The sequence below is a fragment of the Phalacrocorax carbo genome, chromosome 9 (genome assembly GCF_963921805.1).
Source record: "Phalacrocorax carbo chromosome 9, bPhaCar2.1, whole genome shotgun sequence".
In the NCBI taxonomy this organism is placed as follows: domain Eukaryota; kingdom Metazoa; phylum Chordata; class Aves; order Suliformes; family Phalacrocoracidae; genus Phalacrocorax; species Phalacrocorax carbo.
The window spans coordinates 35537765-35560481 of record NC_087521.1 but is presented as its reverse complement, the minus strand read 5'-3'; the positions used below and the strand labels follow the sequence as shown (position 1 = coordinate 35560481).

The 22717-nt window shown below is 43.3% G+C and overlaps 1 protein-coding gene across 1 annotated transcript; it reads left to right on the top strand.

Moving 5' to 3' along the window:
- Window positions 1–807: 807 nt before the first annotated feature.
- STYX (serine/threonine/tyrosine interacting protein) lies at window positions 808–19849 on the top strand. The gene is made up of 11 exons (XM_064461123.1): window positions 808–1094; window positions 11909–11941; window positions 12788–12841; window positions 13972–14069; window positions 14764–14824; window positions 16176–16212; window positions 16761–16800; window positions 16880–16930; window positions 17525–17597; window positions 18575–18668; window positions 19341–19849. The coding sequence occupies exons 1-11, from the start codon at window positions 1038–1040 to the stop codon at window positions 19412–19414; spliced, it is 672 nt and encodes a 223-aa protein (XP_064317193.1). The 5' UTR covers window positions 808–1037; the 3' UTR covers window positions 19415–19849.
- The last annotated feature ends 2868 nt before the right edge of the window (window positions 19850–22717 follow it).

Below are 22717 nucleotides of genomic sequence, written 5' to 3'. Positions count from 1 at the left end.
CTAAGCTAAGGCTCAGACACCTGTCCCTGTTCCTATCTGAGATGCCAGCTGGAGGTGGGAGCTGCAGTTTCACTGTTGCTTTCTCCTTTGCTGTTTCATTTTTCATCTTTTGCTGAAAGGAAATTGTGGTACTGAAGGTACGGTTGCTGAAATGTGACCGTCGAAGGTTTCTCAAGGGGGAAATGAGCAAGACGTTTAAATCATTTGAGGTGATCTCTTACAGTCTAGCAGAGCGTGGGACCAGAGAACCTCAAAAAGCAGAAAAATGGGTTCCTGCCCCAAGACTGAGGGCGTCTCTTACACACAAAGACGACCTGTTTGAAAATGTCCCTGTTTGTGGCGCCAGCTAACGTTTGAGGCAGGCAGCATGGTTTAATCTGCACGTGAGAAGAAAGAGATGGCAGGGCGAGGGGAAGGCGACGAGAAGAACATCTTCGGGAGCGCTAATGGCCGCCACGTGGCAGGGAGCGTGCTTGAGGCCCTGTGGCCACCCAGGTGCGAGGCACTTCAGGCCTGAGCGTTGACTGGATGGAGAAGCCGGACCTCGATCACTGCAAACCTAAGGTGGGAAAAGGGCTTGTTGAAGAAGTTTTAATTGGGGTTGTGAGGCATTAATTAAGGAACTGGGGGAGGTGAGGGGCGGCCGGGGAGCGGGAGAACGGATGGTCTGTCAGGGGGGAACGCGCGCCGCCGCCGGGCGCCTCAGGGCGGCGGGAGCGCGGCCGCGCGCCGCGCCCCGCCCCTTCGGGGCCGTTGGGGCGGCCGTTGTGGGCGGGGCGGGGGCGGAGGCGGTGCCGCGGCTGGAGCCGAGCCCGGGGGCGGCGGCGGCGGCGGCGGCAGGAGGAGGGAAGAGGCAGCAGCAGCAGCAGCACCAGCAGCAGCAGCATGGCGGCCGGGCGCGAGCGGCTGAGCGCGCCGCCGCCTCCTCCGCCTCCTCCTGCCGCCGCTGCCGCCGTTGCTCCCGAGCCGGAGCCTGCGGCCCCGCTGCCCAAATAGCCGCCCTGCCCGGTCCTGCCCCGCCCGGAGAGCGCCCGGTCATGGAGCTCGCCAAGCCGGCCTTCCCCGCGCTGCCGCAGGCCAAAGAGGACTCTGAGGTGAGGGGCGGGATGGAGCTTGCCGGGGGAGCCGCCGCTCCGGGCCCCGCCTGAGGGAGAGCCTGCCGCCCCGGCCCCGTGTGGTGCGGCTGATCCCGGCCTCCCGCGCTGTGGGCCCGCTGTGTGTGCGTCCGTCCCCCCGCCCCCGGCTGACAGACCTGTCCCCCCGTGGGGTGTCTCCCGCCTCCCTTCCCCTGGGCCCAGGCCTCGCTGGCCGCCCCCGGGTCCCCACTGAGGCGCGGGTCCCCCCTCCCCCCCCCGTACTAGTGACAACTCGCGCCCGCAGGCCCCGCTGCCCCCCCCCCCCCTCCCCGGGACCACCGGCCGCATCCTGCCCGTTGCCCCCTGCTCCCCGCTCACGGATCCCCTGCCCGCCTCCGCCTGCCCTCCCGGGTGCCCCCGCCCGCCCCCGGTGCTGCTGGCGAGCCCTGCTCGCGGAAGAGGGGCTGCCAGCAGCCACCGAATCCCTCCCCCCCGCCGGTTCATCTCTCCACTGCCGCTCCCTCGGCTTTTGCCCTCTGATGGCGGCCCCCGCTCAGCTTGCTGTCTCTGGTGTCCCCTCCTCTGCCCTTCGGTGTGGCATGGCCTGCCTGTTAGCCACCCTTTCTTCTTTCCCCGGCGTGTTCCCTCTCCCTTTGTACGGTCACCAGTCCTGCCCTCCATCTGCTGCTGGCTGCCCGCTTGCTCCTTGTACGTGCAGAAAGGTGGTGAGCTGCTAGCAGTGAGTGCCTGCCCGTCCCCTTCCACACAGTTGGTGCCTTCTAACTCTTAGACACTCAAGCAATAACTTGGTGCTCTGGTGAGCCTACTGGGGAGGCATTTTTACGGCGTTCTTGAGCCAAGACTTCTCTGCGAACTAAGACAGGTGGCAATATCTGCTAAGACTCAAGTGCACCCTGCGTGGTGTCAAAGGAGCCGGGTCAGCGTGGTGTCTGATTTCTGAACTTGGCTTGGCTTCTGGGTTCTGGCCCTGGACGCTGGTGGCGTGTTTTCATGTGTCACAAACAGCCCCGAGCGTCCCGCTTTGATAGCGTTGGATATTTAATGCAAAATGTCACAGCATTCATGTGGGAAGTTGAGAGTATCTGAGCTCTTCAGAGGTCTGTAGGTTGTCGCATATTTCATAAACATCAGCATTTAATTCTGTTTTACCAGAGTTATTGTTGAATGCTGTTGTTGTGATAAGTTACCTGAAATACTCAAGTTACTAGGCTTTTGTCTTTTTTGGTTTTGTTGTCAAAATTTAATACCCTCTTCAGAGCTAAGGAGGTGTTTACAAGTCATTTTGGTTGTTTTCAAAAAGTTGTAATTGGTTTGTATCTGAACACAAATTATATACCACCCTGTGAGGTTTATGATTTGTTTGTTTTTAAATCTCTCTTCTTTCTGAAGAAACCAATCATATTATCTACAGTTACTTCTGAAAATGGTTAACTAAATTAGCCTGGATGGCTTTCTGAACCTGTTTATAACTAGAATGGCTACAAAGGAGCGTGCAGTTAGAATAGCTTTTAAAACAGAGGTCACTGCCAGTCTAACAACTCTTAGCTGATGAAAACTGAAATTATAATACAGTGTCCTTCAGAGTGGATTTTATGTTTTGCTTTTTTTCGTGCTCTATATCTCAGTAATATAATGTGTAGAGTGTTAGGACTTCTCATGCTGCAAGACTGTAGTGGAGAATTTCAAGGCCTATTTTTAAAAACTCTAAGTTAGGGGGTTTTTTTCAACACCTTACACTTGTGTCTGACTTAGTCTAAATACACTGTAGTTGGAGAATTTGGAGGAAACAGAAAAGTTAAAGCCAGTGTGAGAATGTTGGAGTTCCTGTGGAGCTAATTTGTCAAGCGAAGTATTAGAAGACTTCAGCCTTGTGCCTTCAGCCCAATCCTTAAGAAGATGCTTTGGAAAAGCAAACTGAGGAAATTTAAATCATTCTGCCCACAAAATGTAGTTATTCATGGAAAGCTGAAGATCATCTCGTGTGTTGTTGTGAGGAGGGTCTTTTAACAAGGAGTACTCTCTAATATATTAATTTCAGGAACTTGGTTATGTATGGTTTAATGCTGTCTTGGTAGATTTGATTTCAAGATATTGAGGGAGGAAGTGGAGGAGAGAGAAGTTGGGGAATGCCTGCTTTACTTCCTGGTGTGGGCTGCTCAAGAGTGCAACTTTGTGGTCGTTTCAAGGCAATCTAACTGCTACCCCCCAGTTCCTTTCTCCCGGCTGACACTAGTAACCGTGTGACAGCTTAAATAATAATAAAAAGAAGCCAAATCTGAGCCGTTGTGGTTGACTGCACAACTTCACATTGCCTAGTGCTGGCACAAGGAAAAGTCGGAGAGGGGGCAAGGCTCTCTGATGAGGGGGTGAGCACAGCCCACAGCTGGGTTGACTCGGGCAGGCTGCAAAAATGCATTCTAGATACAGAGATCAGTTTTCTGGCCGGTAGATTGTTTGAGATGTCACCAATCCATACATAGTATTAAAAATTGCTGGATTTTAAAAACTACTGACATTGGCTAATGGTACTTTTGGAGCTTATGAAATGCCACGTTAAGAAATGTCGGTAATATTTACCTGCTGGAGAGAGTTATGCCTTCTTTGCATTCCTAATCTGATACCATCTCAGGAACTGATGGACCAGAAGTTCGCTCTTCTGAGTGCTCTTAGTGACACGTGTCGCTATTACTTTTTTCCCTGCAGCTTGTGCGTACTTAAAGTTCATTCAGGTGGTGGAGCTGTGTTTGTTATAGGTCAAGCATAGACAGGTATTTGCAAGCGTCGTCTGCGCTTTGGTAGAAGCATGTGTCAGTGCTAGCTTGCGGTGTTTCCTCTAGTCAGCTCGTGTGCTGGCTGCAGGCTGGGCGAATTGTCCAGTTCTGCAAGATGAGCTGGTGAAGTCTGGGATAAACCAGCTTCTGTCTTTCACTGGTGAGTCTATGGCAGCTAAAACCCAAACTCCTTTTACAGGCCCTTATGCCATCCGAGCGTCTTCTACTTTTAATCTTTGGATATTGAACATGTAACTCACCATTCATGCAAAGCTTTTCTGGTACGTGCCATGAATGTCTGTAAGCCACCCATGTTCTTTTACAGATTGGCAATAGAAGAGTATGTGAAAGTTGTATGAGTGTTCATACGCGGCATGGAAGCCATTTCTAAGCTTAGATTTATGTCTTTTTCTAAAATTGGCACATTTTCCAAGATGAGATCTCAAACTTCCTTAAATTTGAGAAGTGCTGGGTTGGTGTTTTCCCCAGTACAAACATGCACGGCTAGAGACCTGTTAAAAGAGGGTCGGGTTAATAACAATTAGTGCATGCTGGTGTATTAGTACTGAGACATCTTAGCCCTTTTGAAAAGACGGTAAATCAGCACTGGAATAATTCAAGGAATTTAATGGAAATTATTTTCCCATTAAATTAAAAAAAGAGCAATAATTACCAGTTCATTTCTGTGTTAAAACATTAGCATATTTGCTTGCAAGCAGGCTGAGTAAACTAGTATTCACGAGGTATTTAGAATTTTTTTTAAGACTATCTGTGGTTCTTGTAATAGAATTATCAGCTTATTGACTAAGCAGTCATATTTGCTTTCTTATAATGGGTGTAAAAACTGTGCTTTCCTCAGCACAAGATTTTTTAAGAAATGTACATTTCTTGACAGCTATATTTAGTCTAAAACGCCAATGTATTTTTGACTTGCTTTTTAAGCTATGCACTAGTGCAGTCCATCTAAAGGTGGAACAAATTTCTTAAGCTTTTTTACTCTTACTTCTGATAGGAAACGCAGATAACCCCCTTAATAAACATAAAGTGATTCCCCTCCTCTGCAGACTCTTTAAGTTAAGTAGGAAGCCTGGATTGCAATATTTATTTTACCTGCCCACATAATAGAGCAAAAGAGACTTAAAACAAATGCTCTGTCATGCTGGGAAATGTAAATCAGGTGACAGATTTTGATCCTAACTCTGTGGGATACTACCAGACTACTTTGCATATATCAGAAGTGCAGTGTGGCAGCTGAGGTTGAGCAGTCTCGTTCCTTGTGACAAACTTACGCCGTGCATCCGCAGGAAGCCTGCTGGAGTGCATAGGCATCCATGCAGACGTGAACGTGGCTCACTGGGGACTTAAAGCATGGGGGTTTTTATCCAAATGAGGATTGTAGAGAGACCTGGATGGTCCTTGGTCTCAGTATAGCCCAGCTTAATAGGCTGTAATTAAAATTTAAAAAAGGGAGAGGGGGAGAAAACCAAGGCATGAAAAAGGACATACGTGCACCATTATCAACAACTCTAACAATAATCTGAATAGAATTTTTCCTTTACCATTTGTTGGTAAAACTTGTTCATTAGTGCACATTCTACAGATTCTTCGTAAAAAGTGAATCATCAAGACCTATTACTGTAGTGGGTAGCGTTGCCATGGGGTGGATGCGGGAGAAATACTACTATAAAAAAATTCAGATGAGTCTCAGCTTCTGTGCAAGTCTGTTTAAAAAGAAAATAATACAGAAAGTGTAGCAGTCCTGCCAGTTGGCTATGTGCTTCTTATAACCTGAAGAATTCTCCCTTTACTCCTTTATTGTCCTTTAATAAAAGCCAGTGCTGATGATCTGTGTGCTAATTGGTATTTAAGGAGCTAGCTGAGGTGTCTTTGGGACCAATGTTACAGATTGAGACAAACAAGAAACATTTGTTTCTTATCTATGTGACGTTTTTACTTTCCCTTTACTTGCTTTAGCTTAACTTTTAGCCTTTTCCATCGCTTGTGTTTCTCTTTGCCAAATAACCTTTGTTTTCCTGTTGTACGCTTCTTCCTTCCTCTGTGTGTTCTGTCATTCCCACCTGCTATTGTTTTTCCCATCCACCTTCCTGCTTTTGTATTCCTTTGTATTTTCAAAAGCAAAAGGTCTGTACAATGAGGACTTCCCATTGTCTGAGTACTCTTTACAAATACACAGAAAATGCTGCTAAATGCTGCTTCCCAGCCCGTGTTTGTCCTCGTTGAGACTGACCAAAGTGGGATCTCTGGCCGAGGGGGGACTTGCCGTTACAGCAGAGCCCATCTAATAGCTGGCTTTGCTAAAAAGTGGCTTTACCCATCCTGCCAGGCGTCCAGTGTTGTCACTGTTTTTGTCCTGATGTTTGTCTGACCTGTGGTGACCTGGAGCAGGGAGCTTACTTTGGTAGACAACCAGCTTTGCTAAAAAAGCTGTTAGTTTTGGGCCATTATAGTTTCCCGAGCGTGGCGACCATAGGATTAAACAACTGTGTGAGGGTGGGAATGTAACCTCGTCCTTTAACCAGCCGCTGCTTTGGGTTAGTGGTACTGCCAAAGCCTTCCTTAACCTTGTGAGTATAGCTCTGTTCTTGTTAGTGATATGGCTACATCTTGAGAGACCAAAGAGACTGGGTTTAACTTTTTGATTTTATGTACTTGCACTAGGACTTCTATCTGGGGAGGGGTGGAATAAATATATATATATATATATCCCTGAAGTGGTCAGGCAGTTGGACTGAATGATTGTTGCAGGTCCCTTCAAACTGAAATAATTCTGTTCTAGATATATGTATATAAAAAAATACATATCTTTAAAAAAAAATCATTCTAACTGGAATAACTGTCCAAGAGCATGAAACATGACTGAAACTGAAGCCACAGCCTTTCATTTCATTCTTGTTTTTAGCTAATTTTGAGGCCCTTAAAGTAGCATGCTTCACAGTGATAGATGTGTCAGGTTTCAGTAATATTAAAATATTTGTCTTGAATATGTTTTTCAGTACTTCATTTGTCTCTTAAGAGATGGCAAATGAGCATGCTCTATTACTACTTCAGTATTTCATGATTTCTTTCAAGAATTGTTTGTTCCATTTTACAAAGGCCATCGGTGTAACTAGCTTTATTTTGATGCAGGTCTTTAATGATAATGTCCCCTATTCCCTCTCCCTGCCTTCTGTTGGTCTGTATCAGCTGGGAGGGTTTTTGTTTTTTCAAAATACTGTCTAAAATACTTTCAAAACCAAGATGTGATCTCATTTCATGTCTAAATTAGACTTAAAACTGCCTCATATTTAAGCATAAAGCTTTTGTGTGATGGTAATTGTTAAGGGATCAGGATCCATCCACCTTCCAAGCTGTAGCCAGCTAAGGGGGGGTGAGAGCAGTGTTGGCTATCAATATGATCATGCCCTCTGGCTGTTCAGATGTGACACTGTTTAGCTGTAATTTTAATTTCATATATGGAGCGGTACAGGATTATAGCCAAGAGATCAGTTGCCCAGCGCAGATGAAGGAATTGAAGCAGGTCAGCAGAGTGTGTGGCTGTTATTGCCGTAACAGTTGTCTTCAGCTTTGATTTCACAACTTGTGGAAGAATGTTGTACCAGGTTTGGAGGAGAGACTTTTGAGTGTTGTAGCTTATATGAATATTCCACTAGATGGGGAAACAAATTTAGGCAAGAGGATTCTGACAGACCTAGTTTTTTGAGGTACACGAGGAACGATCAATCATGTGGAAGCCTTGCTGTGATGAATTGCAATGGGGGAAGAGAAATCTGTACAGAGAAGTAAGTGATGCTATTGATCAACACCAAAAGAGTTGTCTGAGTGTTGGAAAAGGGTGAGAAACCTGAGGGGTCAGGAAGGTTTTACTGGGAGTTGTGTGCAGCTTTTCGAAAAGGACTTGTGGAATGGTCTTGAAAGTGGGGAGAGTCACTGCAGATGGCACCTGATGCCCAGTGGTGCTGAGAGGATAAGGGGCAGCAGCTAAAGTCTAGAAAAGATACTTCTTGATGTTGGATTCTCCTTCTTTAAACCAGTGATTTGATTTATTTTACTGGTGGGGTTTTTTTTCAGCACCTTTGAGAGCTGCTTCCTTCATCTAGGGCAGACTGTAGTTTGCAGGCTCTACTAATTATAAGGCAGCAGGAGTTTAACCATAATAATGAAAGGGCAGTTCTGTGCATCGCCTTTCAACCAAAGCTGAGCTTCGGCAAAGACTGACTAGGATAGACCTTTTATATGTGAAAATTAGATGGGTCTTCAGGCTTAAACTCTCAGTTAGGGACCAGTTAAGTGATGTCACATATATCCATTTACTGTGTTCCTTCTGGGGAGGCATATGCAGATCGCATAAGGTATGTTGTGGAGCTGTGTTTAAAAACCCTAGTCTTTGCTTTTGTGCAGACCTTAGATGAGTCTCAATGTCGGGGCTGTTAAGCTAATTAGAAAATTCATAATATGAATTTTATATTAAGTCCTAGCCAAGGTCACTCTTTCAGAAAAAAGCCCATGTGGATGTAAATTTGTATGTGTCAGTGTACGGTGTCAGGATTTTTGCCATTAAACTGTTCTTCTAAAGAAGAGCAAGTATAGCTATGGCAAAATATTGACAAAATAACCATAACTGTTGGCAGAGTAACTCTTGAAGTAGTTTGGATGTTGATTACCAAGAAGCTCTCTGGAGCATAGACAAATCTTGCCTATTCATTCACATTTTCAATTTATTTCAGCTAGAGATTGGCTGTATATGGGGGAGGGAGGGATCTGAAACATGCTCTATTCCTTTTTTTCCTCTTGCTAGTCGCTCCGTTCTGGGGCAGCAGTTGAAGTGCTTTAGAAACTCCCTGGTGTTTCGTTGGTGCGAGTACAAAATACAGCAGATGCATGCTGTGAGCGCACAGCGAAACAGCTGAGGTATCTCTTAAACTTGCCCATCAGTGAATCACAGTCTGGTTTGGGAAGATCTGTCAGAGGTGAGTGGCTCCTCTTCAAAACTTAGAGTTGTGGGGTTTATTTTTTGCATTCCTTTACTTTGGTCTTGTGCATATTGAAGGTCACGTCTTCCAGTGAGTTGTTGCTGATTCTGTAGAACCTACCTACAAATACTTAGCAACAAGGAGTGCTGTTACTCTGTCCAGCTCTGGTATAGTTGGTTGTTCTCTTGGCAAAATTCTTGTATTTGGTCTGATTAAAAAAAAGAAACTTCTAGTTGTTAGTTGTCTGCTGGGTGCTTCAGACAGCATGGAAAGCACAGTTGATGAATGAATTCCTTAAAATGAGACCTCTGCTTGGGTTCAGTCTACATTAATACTTTTTCTACATAATTTTGCATAACATTTGAATAATCTTGCATTGTTAGTTTTAAAATCCTTGAAGGTCTGTCAGGAAATCACCAGAATCACTGTCAGTAGTTTGTGTACTTGTCTCGGGTTAAATGTTTTCTTTATAGATCATCTTTCAGATATTTATTTTGCAGACTGTGTCCCATTGCAAACTGTACCTTTTTGCCTTCTTACAAAACATTGAAGGCTAATGTCTGGAGCCAATACTGACATCTTTTTTTCTTGTTCAGAACATCTGCGCATCTGTTGTCTTTTGGGTTTTGGTTTCCTTTGGGCTGTATATTGCTAAATTCTTGCCTGCCTACTTTGCACAGCTTACAGCTGTTGGGACTAACACAATTTCCCGTTTCTAATGCGTTTGAAAGGAATTTGTAATGTATTGTTAAGTCCCCTTGACCAAAGTAGTGGTGAATTTGTGTTTTCATTATGCTCCAGATTAAGACTTTAAAATTGTACGAATAAGAGTAATAAACCCACTTAAGTGACTGTATACTCCTGGAACATAGCTTAAGCTTTTCAGAGTTTATTACTGTTACTGTTGTTTTAATACTTGGACAAAACTGCAGTTTTCCTGCTTTTTTTGACGAGTGAACTATGCTTTTGTATATGCAGTGAGACAACAGGGTTGTGCTAAAACACTCTTAGGTCAACTTTCAAAGGATACAGTTCTGTAAATATCATCCTTTTGTCACAGGATTTCTACTTTCTGCTACCAGGAGCTTTTATTACTACAGCTGAAACATGCAGAAATAATTTTGCTACCTCTCTGCCTATTTAGCAAAGACCATTTCAGTGCATTTTATTTCCCTGTTTGTACTACCATTTTAGGTAGTATTCACAGAATTGTTCTGAGCGGCTTAATGTTTGTTTGCGTTCTCAAAAATGCTGTCCCAGATTCAATTCAAGTGGTTTCCAGAATAACTTTACTGATACTAAAATCCTTTCTAAATCCACTACCAAGAGCTAGCAAAACCTCACTGTGTAACTGTCTGCGTGCCTGGGGGACGCGCTGGGTTTTTCTCTTGTGTGTCTTATTAAAAAGAAGGTAACGTGAAATAGATGCTACTGGTACAACTGCAGGTGCTGAGGTGGACAGTGCTGCTGTTTAAGGGCCTGGACCTTTCTTAGTGTAATCCTGACCTCACTTCAGAGGTGACATGTTTAGAGTTTAACATTCTCATAGTTTTGAGGAGACTGGAACATAACAAGAACAACATATGGCAAAGGTTTTTTTCTTAGCTACCAGTGTGTGTGGAGCAAACAAGAAAGTTATGTAAATAAATGTATGCAGTCTATTTGATTTGATATGTGTGACTATTTCCTTCTCCCCCCTCCAGCTGGTAACTGTGATCTCAGCTATAACTCCTTCATGTGTCAGGGTCAAAGAATGAGTAAGAGCCTGTTAATAGAGGACAGTGGGAGTTGTAAAGAAGGAGAGACAGGAATAGAGTCTGCCTGAGCATTTTTCTGCTCAGCTTTGGCAGCTCTTTAAAACAGAGCAAAGGATGAAGATGTTGATCTTGCCATTTGCTCTGGGCAGTGCTGATGGATTGAGTTTGGATGATACTAAATAGTCCCAGAATCCCAGACTGGTGGGGGTTGGAAGGGCCCTCTGGAGCTCACCCCATCCCACCCCCTGCTTGAGCAGGCACACCCAGAGCAGGGGGCCCAGGACCGCGTCCAGGCAGGGTGTGAATGTCTCCGGGGAAGGGACCCCACAGCCTCCCTGGGCAGCCTGTGCCCCTGCTCGGGCACCCGCACAGGGAAGGAGTCTTCTCATGTTTAGGTGGAACTTCCCGTGTTCCAGCTTGTGCCCATTGCCCCTTGTCCTCTTGTTGGGCACCACTGAAAAGAGTCCCGTCTCATCCTCTTGACACCCACCCTTCAGATATTTAAGTATTGATGAGATCCCTAGGAAGGGGTGGTTCCCAAGTGGTGACCCCTCACAAACTTGAGTCTGAGATCCTGTGGAAGGGTGCGATGTCTGTTAACTTACGGCTAGCACAAGGAGTATCATGGCCCTGTGGCTGAACAACAGTGTATGAGTTCGCTGTGCAAGGATCCTTCCCAGTGTAGTTGTCTAGGATGGAGAAAAATGGCAGTTCACCTGAATGCCTTGCTGTGTTCATGGAGACCATAAGTTTCTAGAATTGTTAGAGCTAAATACTAAATAATCAAAATAAAGTTAGTTTGAATGTATTGGGTGAGGTAGTGTAGATTTTAAGGGAGTTACCTGCTACACTTGTTATCGTCTAACTGTTTTTTCAGTGGCTGTAGGAATGTGCTAGACAAAGGAATTTTTTTGCTACTGTGACTAGTACAGAATGTTCTAAAGCTTATTTCCTTTTTATTTGGTGTTTTTTTTCTCCCCCTCCCCACTCTAGAGGGAGGTTTCTAAGCAGAAAGCTGAGGTGTGGATGTACAACACACCAGCTGTTCTGCACAGGTTTCGTCACTGATGTACACTACCTGAGGTTTCTTCACATTGGCTTTCAAAACGGTGTTCTTGCACTTGAGTGTTACCATGTGGAGAGTTAGCAGTAAGCGTAAGCAATGTGCCTGTTGCATAGCAGGTAGCTTGTACAATCTGCAGAAAAGATGTTTTGATCCTTGTATGTAAGATCTCTGTCTGAATTTGGTTTTCCCTTTATGTGCCTGTATAATTTTTTTGTTTTATTTTAAGGATTGGACCTATCCCATGAGGAGAGAGATGCAGGTATGACACACCTTCATTTACCATTTGAGTCATAACCCATGGTACATTCAGTAAGAAAGTGCCTCACAAAAGAGCTGGCATCAAAATCAGTCTTCAGGGGTAAAGCGTCAGCACCATCGGAGAGATGTGTGAGGATTGCCAGCTTAGGGTGCAGGTGTGCTTGGATCTCAGTTGTGCAAGTATTAAAAAATAACATAATCCTGTCCTTTTCTTTGGAATCCCCAAAATACTATATTCTTGTTTTGATGAATTTTGGGAGATGGTTGCTAAAAAAGTATCGGAGCTTTGCTCTTTGACTTAAATTTGGTTGGAAATAAATGTTCTCAGGTAGGAGCACTGGGCAATTAAAATTCCCTACCACGATGTCGGCCAAACCTTTGTGCAAGATAAGGTCTGCAGACCTACGTGTCCTTATTGGTGGGAAGATACATGGTTAAAAATTGATATTTTCCTACTACTAGGACAAGGCTAGAAGATTACTATGTGTATGTCTTTTTCCATGAGAGTGATTTGGAATTAATTTACAAGACACAATTATATACAAAGTTAGAGTTCCCTTCATTTGAGCTGGGGCTGGGTAGGATGTAGGAATCAAACTGGAACTTAATCCAAATAAAGGACTTGATTCCTGTTCCAAAACAAGACCTCCTGCACAAAGATCATGTTTCTTTTATTTTGCCAAATGGATTTTTTTCCCCTTGTCCAGTTAAAAACGACACTTGATAGCACGTCTCTCACTAGTGTGTAAATTACTTGTTTCCATGGCCGTAGCCTGCGTTGAGCGCAATGTATTATTTCAAATAATTTTGAGTTGGTATTAAATGTCTGTTTTTCTGCCCCTTCTAGGAAATTTTACCTGGGTTATTTTTAGGCCCATATTCTTCAGCTATGAAAAGCAAGGTATGATTTTCAGAATAGTGTCTCATACGGAAACTCTGCTGTGGCGATTTGTTACTGTGGCGGTTTGTTCAACTGTTATCTATATAGGTATAAATTTGGTTGCAGTCCTGAACTGGAACCTGAAAGATGCCAGAGTAGAAGTAATACACGATGCATTTATGGGATGGTCCCTTTAGCCTGCAGGGTTATCTGACTGGGGCTGGTGCCCATGCCTCCCCTTTCCACAGAGATTCTGAACTACCACCTCGGGCACATGCTGGGGCAGCTGATGCTTATGAAACTGTGTTTTTTTTCCTTAACAACCTTGTGAGCTAAAGGGTTACTTCAGGAGAAAAAGTGAAAAAGAGCCCTGGTCAATTGTCATGTGGCTTGAAGTTCTGCATGCGTTCGTACACATGCACGTGCATGCTCTCTCAATTCAGCTAGTCGGCTTTACTGACTCCTTACAAACCAGGGAAAAATGCAAATTTGAAGTGACTCGCACACTAATTGCGGTGAGCATTCATGTGTGAGCTTTTTGTAATAAAATCAAGTCTTATAGTTAAGCTTGAATATAATTTTCCTTAGAAAAAGGTAAAATATTTGAGACTTGCACATTACTGATCAGGCAATCTGTCTTCTTTGCTGAAGTGTTGCAGTACAAATCAGGAGTGGGAAACCACACATATGCAGTAAAATAAGGTAAAGCGCATCTACAGTAAAGTCAAGCACTGCTAAGGCAAAGCTTGTATCTGCAAGCTTACCTCATGGTTTGAATGATCTTACTTTCAGCGGTCTGATTCCAGCAAGAATCCAACGCTAGCTGAAAATCACTATGTCATGTAGGGACTTGCAATTTCAGGCAAGGTAAAAGGTGGGCAGAGACAAACAAGTTAATTGGATGCTGCCTTTACTGCCTGTTGTTTTTAGCGTTGTTAGGAATGCTTTTCCTTGCAGCTCCTAATAGTTGTGTGTTGACTTTTTGAAAAACAAGATTTTTCACACTATGCTTTGAATATTAGAAAAATAGCTCCGATTTTTCTTGAGGAGATGATATAGCCCTATTATGTATTTAAGTATAGCTTTTCTTTTTATTACTGTGCAATAGGTGGATTCTGTAACTTAAAAAAATCTGTTTTCTTTTTCCACAGCTACCTATACTTCAGAAACATGGCATAACCCATGTAATATGCATACGGCAAAACATTGAAGCAAATTTTATTAAACCAAACTTCCAACAGTTATTTAGGTGAGAAATGATCATAACACACAGAACTGCAAACAATAAAAGACCTTACTTTTAAGCACCTTATTCTGTATTAACAAGATTATTTCTTTTATGTTACTGTTCTTTCCAAATATTTTCACATTGACAAAAATATTTGAAAAATGTGCTAAGGTGTAGGAAGGCTCTTAAATCCAAACCAGGAAGTTTATTCATCCATTCGACTCTGGCTGTAGACAACACCGCAAATGAGAAGTGCCTGTTAGTTTACAGTGACTAGCTTCAGTTTTTGAAGTTGTTTGTTCTGAGTACAGTTTGTCCTGCTAGTAAAACATTTGAGGTGACTTAATCAGAACGTGCGTACCTCTGACAAAGGTGCACAGAGCACCTGAAAAGAATGCTGGCCCATGTTTACAAAGTGGTGGGGGGCGTGTGTGTAGTACGCTGCTTTCAGGCAAAGCTGAGTCACCTGTAGCATAGTGCTCGTGGAGTTCTTCCACAATGTTGGAGAAGGTTCCTCACATCCTCCCTTATAAGGACATCTCCAGAGGCTGCTTCTTTGTAGATAACGTGGATCACAGGCCAGAAAGTAAAGCCGGGGGTTTAGTGCTGGCTTCCTTCTGCGGGTGTTATTGTAACGGGGTTGAATCAGCTCTACTTGTACAGGTGGCAGCAACTCAGTGTTACTGTGTACTCATAGCAACTGTTTTCATTGTAGGTATTTAGTCTTGGATATTGCAGATAATCCAGTTGAGAATATAATACGATTTTTCCCAATGGTAAGTATTTGTGTGCTAATATGGATGGAATGGGAATGGGGTTGCCCAGGAAGAGTGTTCTGAACTAATGGATACCAAGCTTCAAATCTGGGATACTGAGCCTGAGGCACCTGGAAGGGTGACTTTATTGCCACTTTAGTAAGTGTGATAAACTCCTTTTTACAAGTATAGAAACTGAGGCAGAATTGCAAGAGATGCATCTTAGTATGGTCCCCCCCAAAAAAACCTGAATTGGTCTCAAAAGAAAAAGAAAACAGGTCATGGGAGAACGGTAGTTACTCTGGAAACCCTTGGCCTGTAGGAAACTTATTTCTTGAGCCCAAGAGGATTTACATCTCCTGTATCAAATACTAAAACTTAACCCAACTTAACCCAAACCAACTACGGTGTAACTAAGTTTTGAAGCATCTTGAAACATGTTTACTGTAGAGGAATTAAAAAGTAACTTGAAGTTAAACAGTACCCAGTACATACCCAGGTTTGGAAATGTCAGTACCCTTAGTTTTGAGGGAACCCTTAGTTTTGAGCTGTGGTTTTGTACCCTTATTTTTGCAATAGAGCAAAAGCATTTTGTTCCTCCCCCAAAAAAACCCAAACCCACCAAAAGACTCCTGACTTCCCTGCATATGGCAGAGGCGGTCATCTTTTTGCAGAAGACAAATCAGTTGATGGCTTGCAGCTTTTCTGAAGTATAGTGCTGTTTGATCCAACAACACCCTTTGCAGATCTTGCAGTTACTGCTGCCTTGGTAGCTCTGCGTCGGTATATTTTTAAGAGTCTAATCTGAGTTTTCCCCACAATAAATTACTTAGCTTTTACTTTTCATCTAATCAGCTGTATCAACCTGGCAGTATTCCACAGACCTCACTACACCATGTCTCACCTTATAGATTGATTTTAGACCTACTTTTATAACTGAATATATAGTTGGAGAACTTCTAGGTCACACAGTAGGGTGGTCCAGGCCGTATTGGGGTTGACACATGTGGTTTTCTCAGGTTTTGTTGTTTTTTTTTTTCCTCCCCCTGTTAAGCAAAGATGTTTGGAAGTTACTTTTTATTGTAGTGACATAACACGTGGCATAATGATTGTAAAGGCACACATACTGGATTTTTATGCGTTTTTGTTACTGGCTTTGCACTAGTTTTTCACTGACAATTTTATGGATAGTTAAAAATACAAAAGAAATATAAATGTCCAGTTGAAGTGATGTTCATGCCTGTATAAAAGCGCGTTATTGTCACTGGTCTATAAAGACTGATACAAAAATTCTACCAATTTGAAATGCAAGTAGCAGTAACATCTAGAATAATCTGAAACTTTGAGTCTTGTAATTTTTTTTTCTTTTTAGACTAAAGAATTTATTGATGGAAGTTTACAAAGTGGAGGTAAAATCATATTAACTTTTTTCCTTCATTTACTAATATGTTGTTGTTAGAGCTTTAAAACTAACTTAGTGGTATGTATTAGAGGCTCTTAAGGATGTTTTCTTAAATTTGGGGGTTTATTGTTCTTGACTTTAATTATTCAAGTTTAGAGCAAAGCATTCTTTCCTTTTGCCTCTGACTTGAAAACAAACCTCTTTGTATATCTGCGTTAGTTTTTTTCGCTTTAAACACAACTGTGTTCTGTGCTTAAGGGTTGTTTTGTCCCCTCTCTAATGTAGGGCCTTAAATCTGCATTGTGGTCCTGGGATGCAGGTTCTGTTACCCAAAATCCTCAGAGGAGCAGGACTCCATGCTTCTGTATCCCAGGGTAGTAACAGACAGAGTGTAGTTAGCAATCTAGAGTGAAGTAAGGCACATCTATTATTCTTAGGATGTACCTTGCTACTCTGTAGATCTCAATAACAAGGAAAAACTACCTTCCAAAGAATTTTCTTCAGTCTATGCAAGTATGGTTTGTTGGGGTTTTTTTATTATTTTTCCCTTCTCAGGAAAAGTTCTTGTCCATGGAAATGCAGGGATTTCTAGAAGGTAGGAAACTATCCATCCTGCATATTAATTCTTCTTAAACACAGGAAATATATTCTACTAATTTTTCTTTTCTTTTCAGTGCTGCCTTAGTTATTGCATATATAATGGAAACATTTGGGGTGAAGTACAGGTAAGTGTGGTCATGTACTTAACCATTTGTCTGAAAAGACTGAAGAGTACTTTAGTACAGATAAGAAGTCTGATACATCTGTAGGTATTTGTTTAATTCAGGGGGTGTAAGTGAATAATAATTTTGGAGGGACGGTAAACAATTGTGTATTGACGCATAAACCAGTTGTTACCTACTGAGATTGAGTGAAGGCTTGACATGGGGCAGATTATTCCCTTTCACTTCACTGCAGGCTTGTTTTCATCCTCTCTTTAAGAAGAAGTAGGTACCTGCTGCTAATGGAAATAGGATACCAGCCTACAGAAGTTGATGCCTTGCTGTAAAACTATGAGGGGCCCCGAGAGGCTGTTCTTAGTGGTGTGTGGAAAACAGGCCAGCAAGCTGAAGACTGGAGCTGGGGGCAGGCAAATAGTATTTTCCAACTACTGCTTCCTATTTTGCCCAAACAATTTCAGTTATACCAACTAGTTCTGAGGAACAACTAGAGGTTGTATATTTCCTACGAACTGATAATTGGGAGAAAGACCCCTGAAACCACAGAGACTTTTGTCATAGCCTGTTTTCCACTGAAGTACTTTCTCTCCTTTCTTCAAGGGACGCATTTACTTATGTTCAAGAAAGAAGATTCTGTATTAATCCTAATGCTGGATTCGTCCATCAACTTCAGGTGACTTTTTCTGCCCCCCCGGTCATAACTCAAAAGCCATTTGATGAATCATCTTCCTGCAAAACAGCCATTTCTACTTAGGCTTAACATTTACTGTAAAAATATGCTTCAACTAAATGTCAGAAGCTATAGCAGAGCTTGGGAGAAAGATAAGTGGGTACCCTAGTTCTGCAGATTTAAGCTTTAGACAAAGCAAATCCAGGATCGGAGGAGAAATAAAAATCCTGTTTTGTGCAGTGATTTAAGAGGCTCTGAAACAGCTTGGTGGCTAAGGAAACTGCAAAGTGAGTATCATGGCATGCATCAGTGATTTCCTTGGCATTTGCATTCATAGATGATATTCACAGGTCTGAAACAGCAAACGGGTGTCATGAAGTTGCTTTATCATATTTCGGGAGTCTGCTGGGTGAATGGTGGGCAAACATCGGGACAGTATGTTGAAACAGATTTGTTGTGTCTCTGCTGTTGCTTAAGTGGCTGGCAGCAAGGTGATTGAAAGTCTCCTGAGCTTTGTTTGTTTTGTTTTGTTTGTTTTTTAAGTAACTCCTGTGAGGAGTAGTTGTGTAGCACTGGAAGTGTGACAGGTCAATAGAACGCAACTTCAAAGCTTCAAGGCCATGTATAGTTTGTCCGTGTAACAAATCTCTGAAGCTACTGTGTTCTAAGGTTGGCTTGTTCCTACCCTCTGAATTGCCTTCCGGAAACAGCGAGTTCTTTGAACATTCTCACAGAACTTTTAGTGAAAGTTCACTCTCTTCCTTAAAGCCATTTTTGTCATCCTTTGTTTTCTCTCACTCTGCCTTCCTGACAGTTTTTGTCATTCACGTCAAAGCAACAAAGAACTCGTCTCCTTTAAGACCTCTGCCTCACTGGAAGATAGTCTCTAGTCTGTGCCAGCAAACTCTCTGAATTAGTCCTTCTCATCCTTAAAGTGTTATGCCAAATTAGTAACAATATGTATTACTAAACTTTTCCAGGAATATGAAGCCATCTATTTAGCAAAATTGACCATCCAGATGATGTCACCACTGCAGCTGGAGAGATCCCTCTCAGTTCCACCTGGTACTACAGGTCAGAAGCCTCTCCTGTTGTGTGTGTGATGCCGCCTGGCTTACCCGGTGTTGTGAGGTGACTTTTGCTCTCCCTAAGTAAAGCCCCGGCAGCAGCAGTGAATCTCGGACTTTTGGGAAGGGGATGGCTGCAGTTGGTGTGCAAGCGCTGTTGAAACTTGTGTGCAGTACTTAAATATTCTGTTCTATGGTTGAGCTCTCCTGTGTTGTTGTCTGTGCTTCCATACTGTACTGGAGAAAGGCCCTGTCCTTCAAAAATCCTGAGTTCCCTAGAGAAATCGAGTGACATGTTGAAAGCAGCCAGTGGTCGTGACGTAATTTCTGCCCTTAATTTTAAGGCTGTTGCTCTGATAAAAAAGTTTTGGTGTGCCTTTAAACAGAAAACAGGAGATTAGGGCATGTAAAAATATTACTGTAATCATATAGAGGTGTGCCAGTAGCTAAAGGTCCCTGCTAAAGGTCAGTGGAAATGGAGTCTGGGGGGAGACGCACAGGGAGCACAAAAAATGGTGGATTCTAGGAAACTTCTGTGCGGAGAAGTGCAAGGGAAGAGTGCTGTCAGCAGCTGGCTGTTAAAAGCTGAATGTCTTCAAAGGGTAGAGTCCTCCTCACAGCTGCATATTGCTAGAGCTGATCTCTTCAGTTGTATCTTCCTTCCTGTTGCCTTTTGCAGGAAGTTTAAAGCGAATGCATGAAGAAGATGATGAACTTGGAACCATGCAAGTGGCGGCAGCACAGAACGGATAATGCCTGAGGACGAGCACTGGTTGTATTGTGAACTCCTGCCAAGAAAGGTGAAGAAAACTAGGGAAAAAGAATTAATAATGCAAAATGATGAACACACACATAGCTTCTTTTCAATTACATGTTGCTTTCAGATGTAAATCTGCCTCTGCAACACACTAAGCATCATTTTTAAGATGTTGGACTTCTTGAATGAATAGATGGCACTGATTGTTTTACTCCTTTTTTACACTTTACAGTTTTATTCTAAACCAAGATTTTTGGACTTGCAAAGAGGTATTATTGCAATAATGCACTTTTCATACTTGAAATTTCTTTATTTGTATGATATAAAGTTATTACTTTAAACAAAATGCAAGCTGGGAGGATTTGTTTATAAAGTTATTTGTGTAATTTATAACAAGAGACTTTAGTAAAGAAAAAGTTTGCTAAAACTCACCTTGTTCTCAGTATATATTATGGTCATGCTTGTAGAAATGTGCTTTACGAACTTCACCACGCACTGCTCCTGGCAACTGAGCGACAGCAGCACTACAATCAGTATTTCACTCTACCTTGTTATAAAACGTCATTATATACTGAATTATTTTGACACTGATACTCTGAGACCAACTTCAGACAAAATACTGTTCTAAAAAATCTCACCTTGTTTTATGCAAGTTATACAGAGTGCTGATTAATTACTTAATAAAATAGTTATGTGCTGAATTAATACAGAGGGCAGCTACCAATCTTACATCAAGACTGAATTCTTTTAGCTAGCATTAAACAGCTGCTTGTTAATTAGTTATAAGCTGATTTAAGTTGAACAAGCCAGTGTGGTCCATCTGTCTACTAGAATAGTGCATCTTCAAACTGGTATTGAAGGAGTAGCTCCCCTTTGCAAGACAATAGTTGCATCATTTGGGGTAAAAATTGGGTGCTGGCCCTAACAGTATCAAGGCCTGAAGGATTCACCTCTGCTCTTCTAAAGCACTGGAGTCATTTAAGGCCATGTGCTTATCAGTGCTTTAAAGTTTTCAAATTGGGAATTGCCAAGGCGGTTCATGCAGCTTTAACTGTTCCCCTTCTCAGAAGCACTGTGATAACCACTGATTGTGCAAGTACAGCCTCAGTTCTGCATCTCTGCTTTATTGGCCCATCAGTCTGCTGCCTAAAAAGATGAATGAAATGATGGCTCCTTCAGAGCACTCTGAGCAAATTACAAAGCATTAGAAGGACTTGTGTGTTTGGGAAATCTGAGCTTGTAATTAGACTATATTTTAACAGGGAACAGGTGGGCTCAAGGGAGTTGAATCAATATAAAAGACATCTGGGGCTCTGAGCCTCCAGCTATCTCCCCATACACTGACAGGGCTGGGTGTGAATGGCCGATGTCCTCCGGCAGCCTCGGAGCAAGCAACACATGCTGAGGGAGGCTCTGAGAGCGGGTGTCTTTGAATTGGAAAGCACAAATCTAAACAGTGAAGCCATTTCGTACTGTGAGGATCTCTTCTGACGCTGCCTCTTGCTGGAGTATAGTCCAGCACCTTGTTTACTTTGTAGGAGCCTGTTTACTTTGTAGTTCTGCCTCACTTTGTGTATTCAAGGCAAGTTGACCACGCCTGTGAGTTGCTGATCTTTGCTTAGTCACTGATCCTCTGCCTTGTCTTGCAGCTCCTGGAAGGCTTGCTGAGGGGCAGTCCCTCTGGAGTGAGCCTGAGCTCTTGGCCCGGGTCAAGGCTTTTACAAATAATTTGAAAACTACTGCCTGGGTTAAAGCATGCTGCTGGAACAGGTGTCGGTGACACCTGAGGTGGAAAACCTCCTGCAGGAAGTCAGGGCTGAGCCAGGACACCTGGCTGAGGCTTTATAGCCTAATAACCTCTTCTCTGGTGGAATGAGAAGGCCCTGGAGTGCTGTGTGCAGGGAGGGTTCACAACGTTGGTGAACCGGTGTTCAGCAGCACTTGCCCTTTGCTGCTATCTGTCCTCTGCCACCTACATCAGTGGTAGAGCTGTGCAAAGCCTTCAGAAAGAAAATCTTTGAGAAACACATGATGCTTTAGTTAGGAAATTATCAGCTTGAAAAAAAGGAAGTGTTACTGTTATCTCCTTAAAAACTACCACTTGTCAGTGTTAAGCTGACTGGCTAAGCGTGCAGCGCTGGTTCTGCAGTTGTAGGGTTTATTATTTTGTGCTGTGTTAACTGACTCTTTAAAAGAATGCTTCTGGGGCTGTTGGGAAATGCCTTCTCAGATGTTTCACCACTTACCCCGTGAGGCTGCCACACAGCTGCAGTGGGGTTTGTGGCTGTCTGTCTGTCTTGTGCTGCTCACCAAATGCTGCCAGCTACAAGCTTGTGATAAGGATGGGAACCAGGACTTTGGCGAAGAATTACTTTCTGTTTCAGCTCCCTTGGGAAGGGGTAGAGATGAAACACAGATGGAAGAACACTTGATTCATCTAACTATCCCCTGCCAGAGAGGCTTGTTCATGTGTAGTCTAGTTCTGCTGGGGTCCTGGTGCTTCCCTGGGGAGACTGTTTCACAAACCAGCAAGTTTCATGACTAAGGTTTTTCCACCAATCTATTTTTTTTTCATGCCGTTATCCCCTACTGCTGCCTTGTACTTACCAGCCTCTCAGCTCCTAGGGGCTTCTGAGGGTAGTTTTCCTCTTCTATCTATTATTAAGCTTTTTATTTAAAACTTCTTGATAACTGCCTCATGTAGCTTACTGCCAGTAGGTATTTCAATTGCTGTTTGCTTTCTGGGGATAAACCGAGGGTGGTAACTGGCAGGTTACTCCCCTTCCCCAGGTTCAGATGCAAAGCTGCAGCACCTAGATCTTTGGGGATCCACAGGGATATGCTCAGGTGCTAAGGTTCCCTTTTCTAGCTTAGGGGAGGCAGAGTGAAGGAGCTGGAGATCTGCCTCATGGCAGGGAGAGCTGTTATCCCACCATTTTTGGGGTAATACTAAACCTCTGGAGAAGCTGGTTGAGCTCTGACAAGATCCTTGGTTCCCAGGGAGGGGGAGGTCTTGCTCTCTCCTGCTGAGCCACTTTTACTGCAGATAAGTTAGCAGGGCTTCCTCGGTTTAGGAGATACAGAATTTTAGTAGCACCTGTTGCTGTTGAAGGCTGTCACAGTTCACAGGAACATGCCACAAATAACAGTTTAAAACCCACATACCTGTGTACTCGCTGTTCTTCCAGCTGGCTGGGGCATGCCCCAAACCACAGCAGTGTTCATTAGGCCCCTGTTGGGGTAGTATCAGTCTAGAGCATCTGCCTGTGCTTTGCAGAGATGTTCCTCTTCACCAGGGC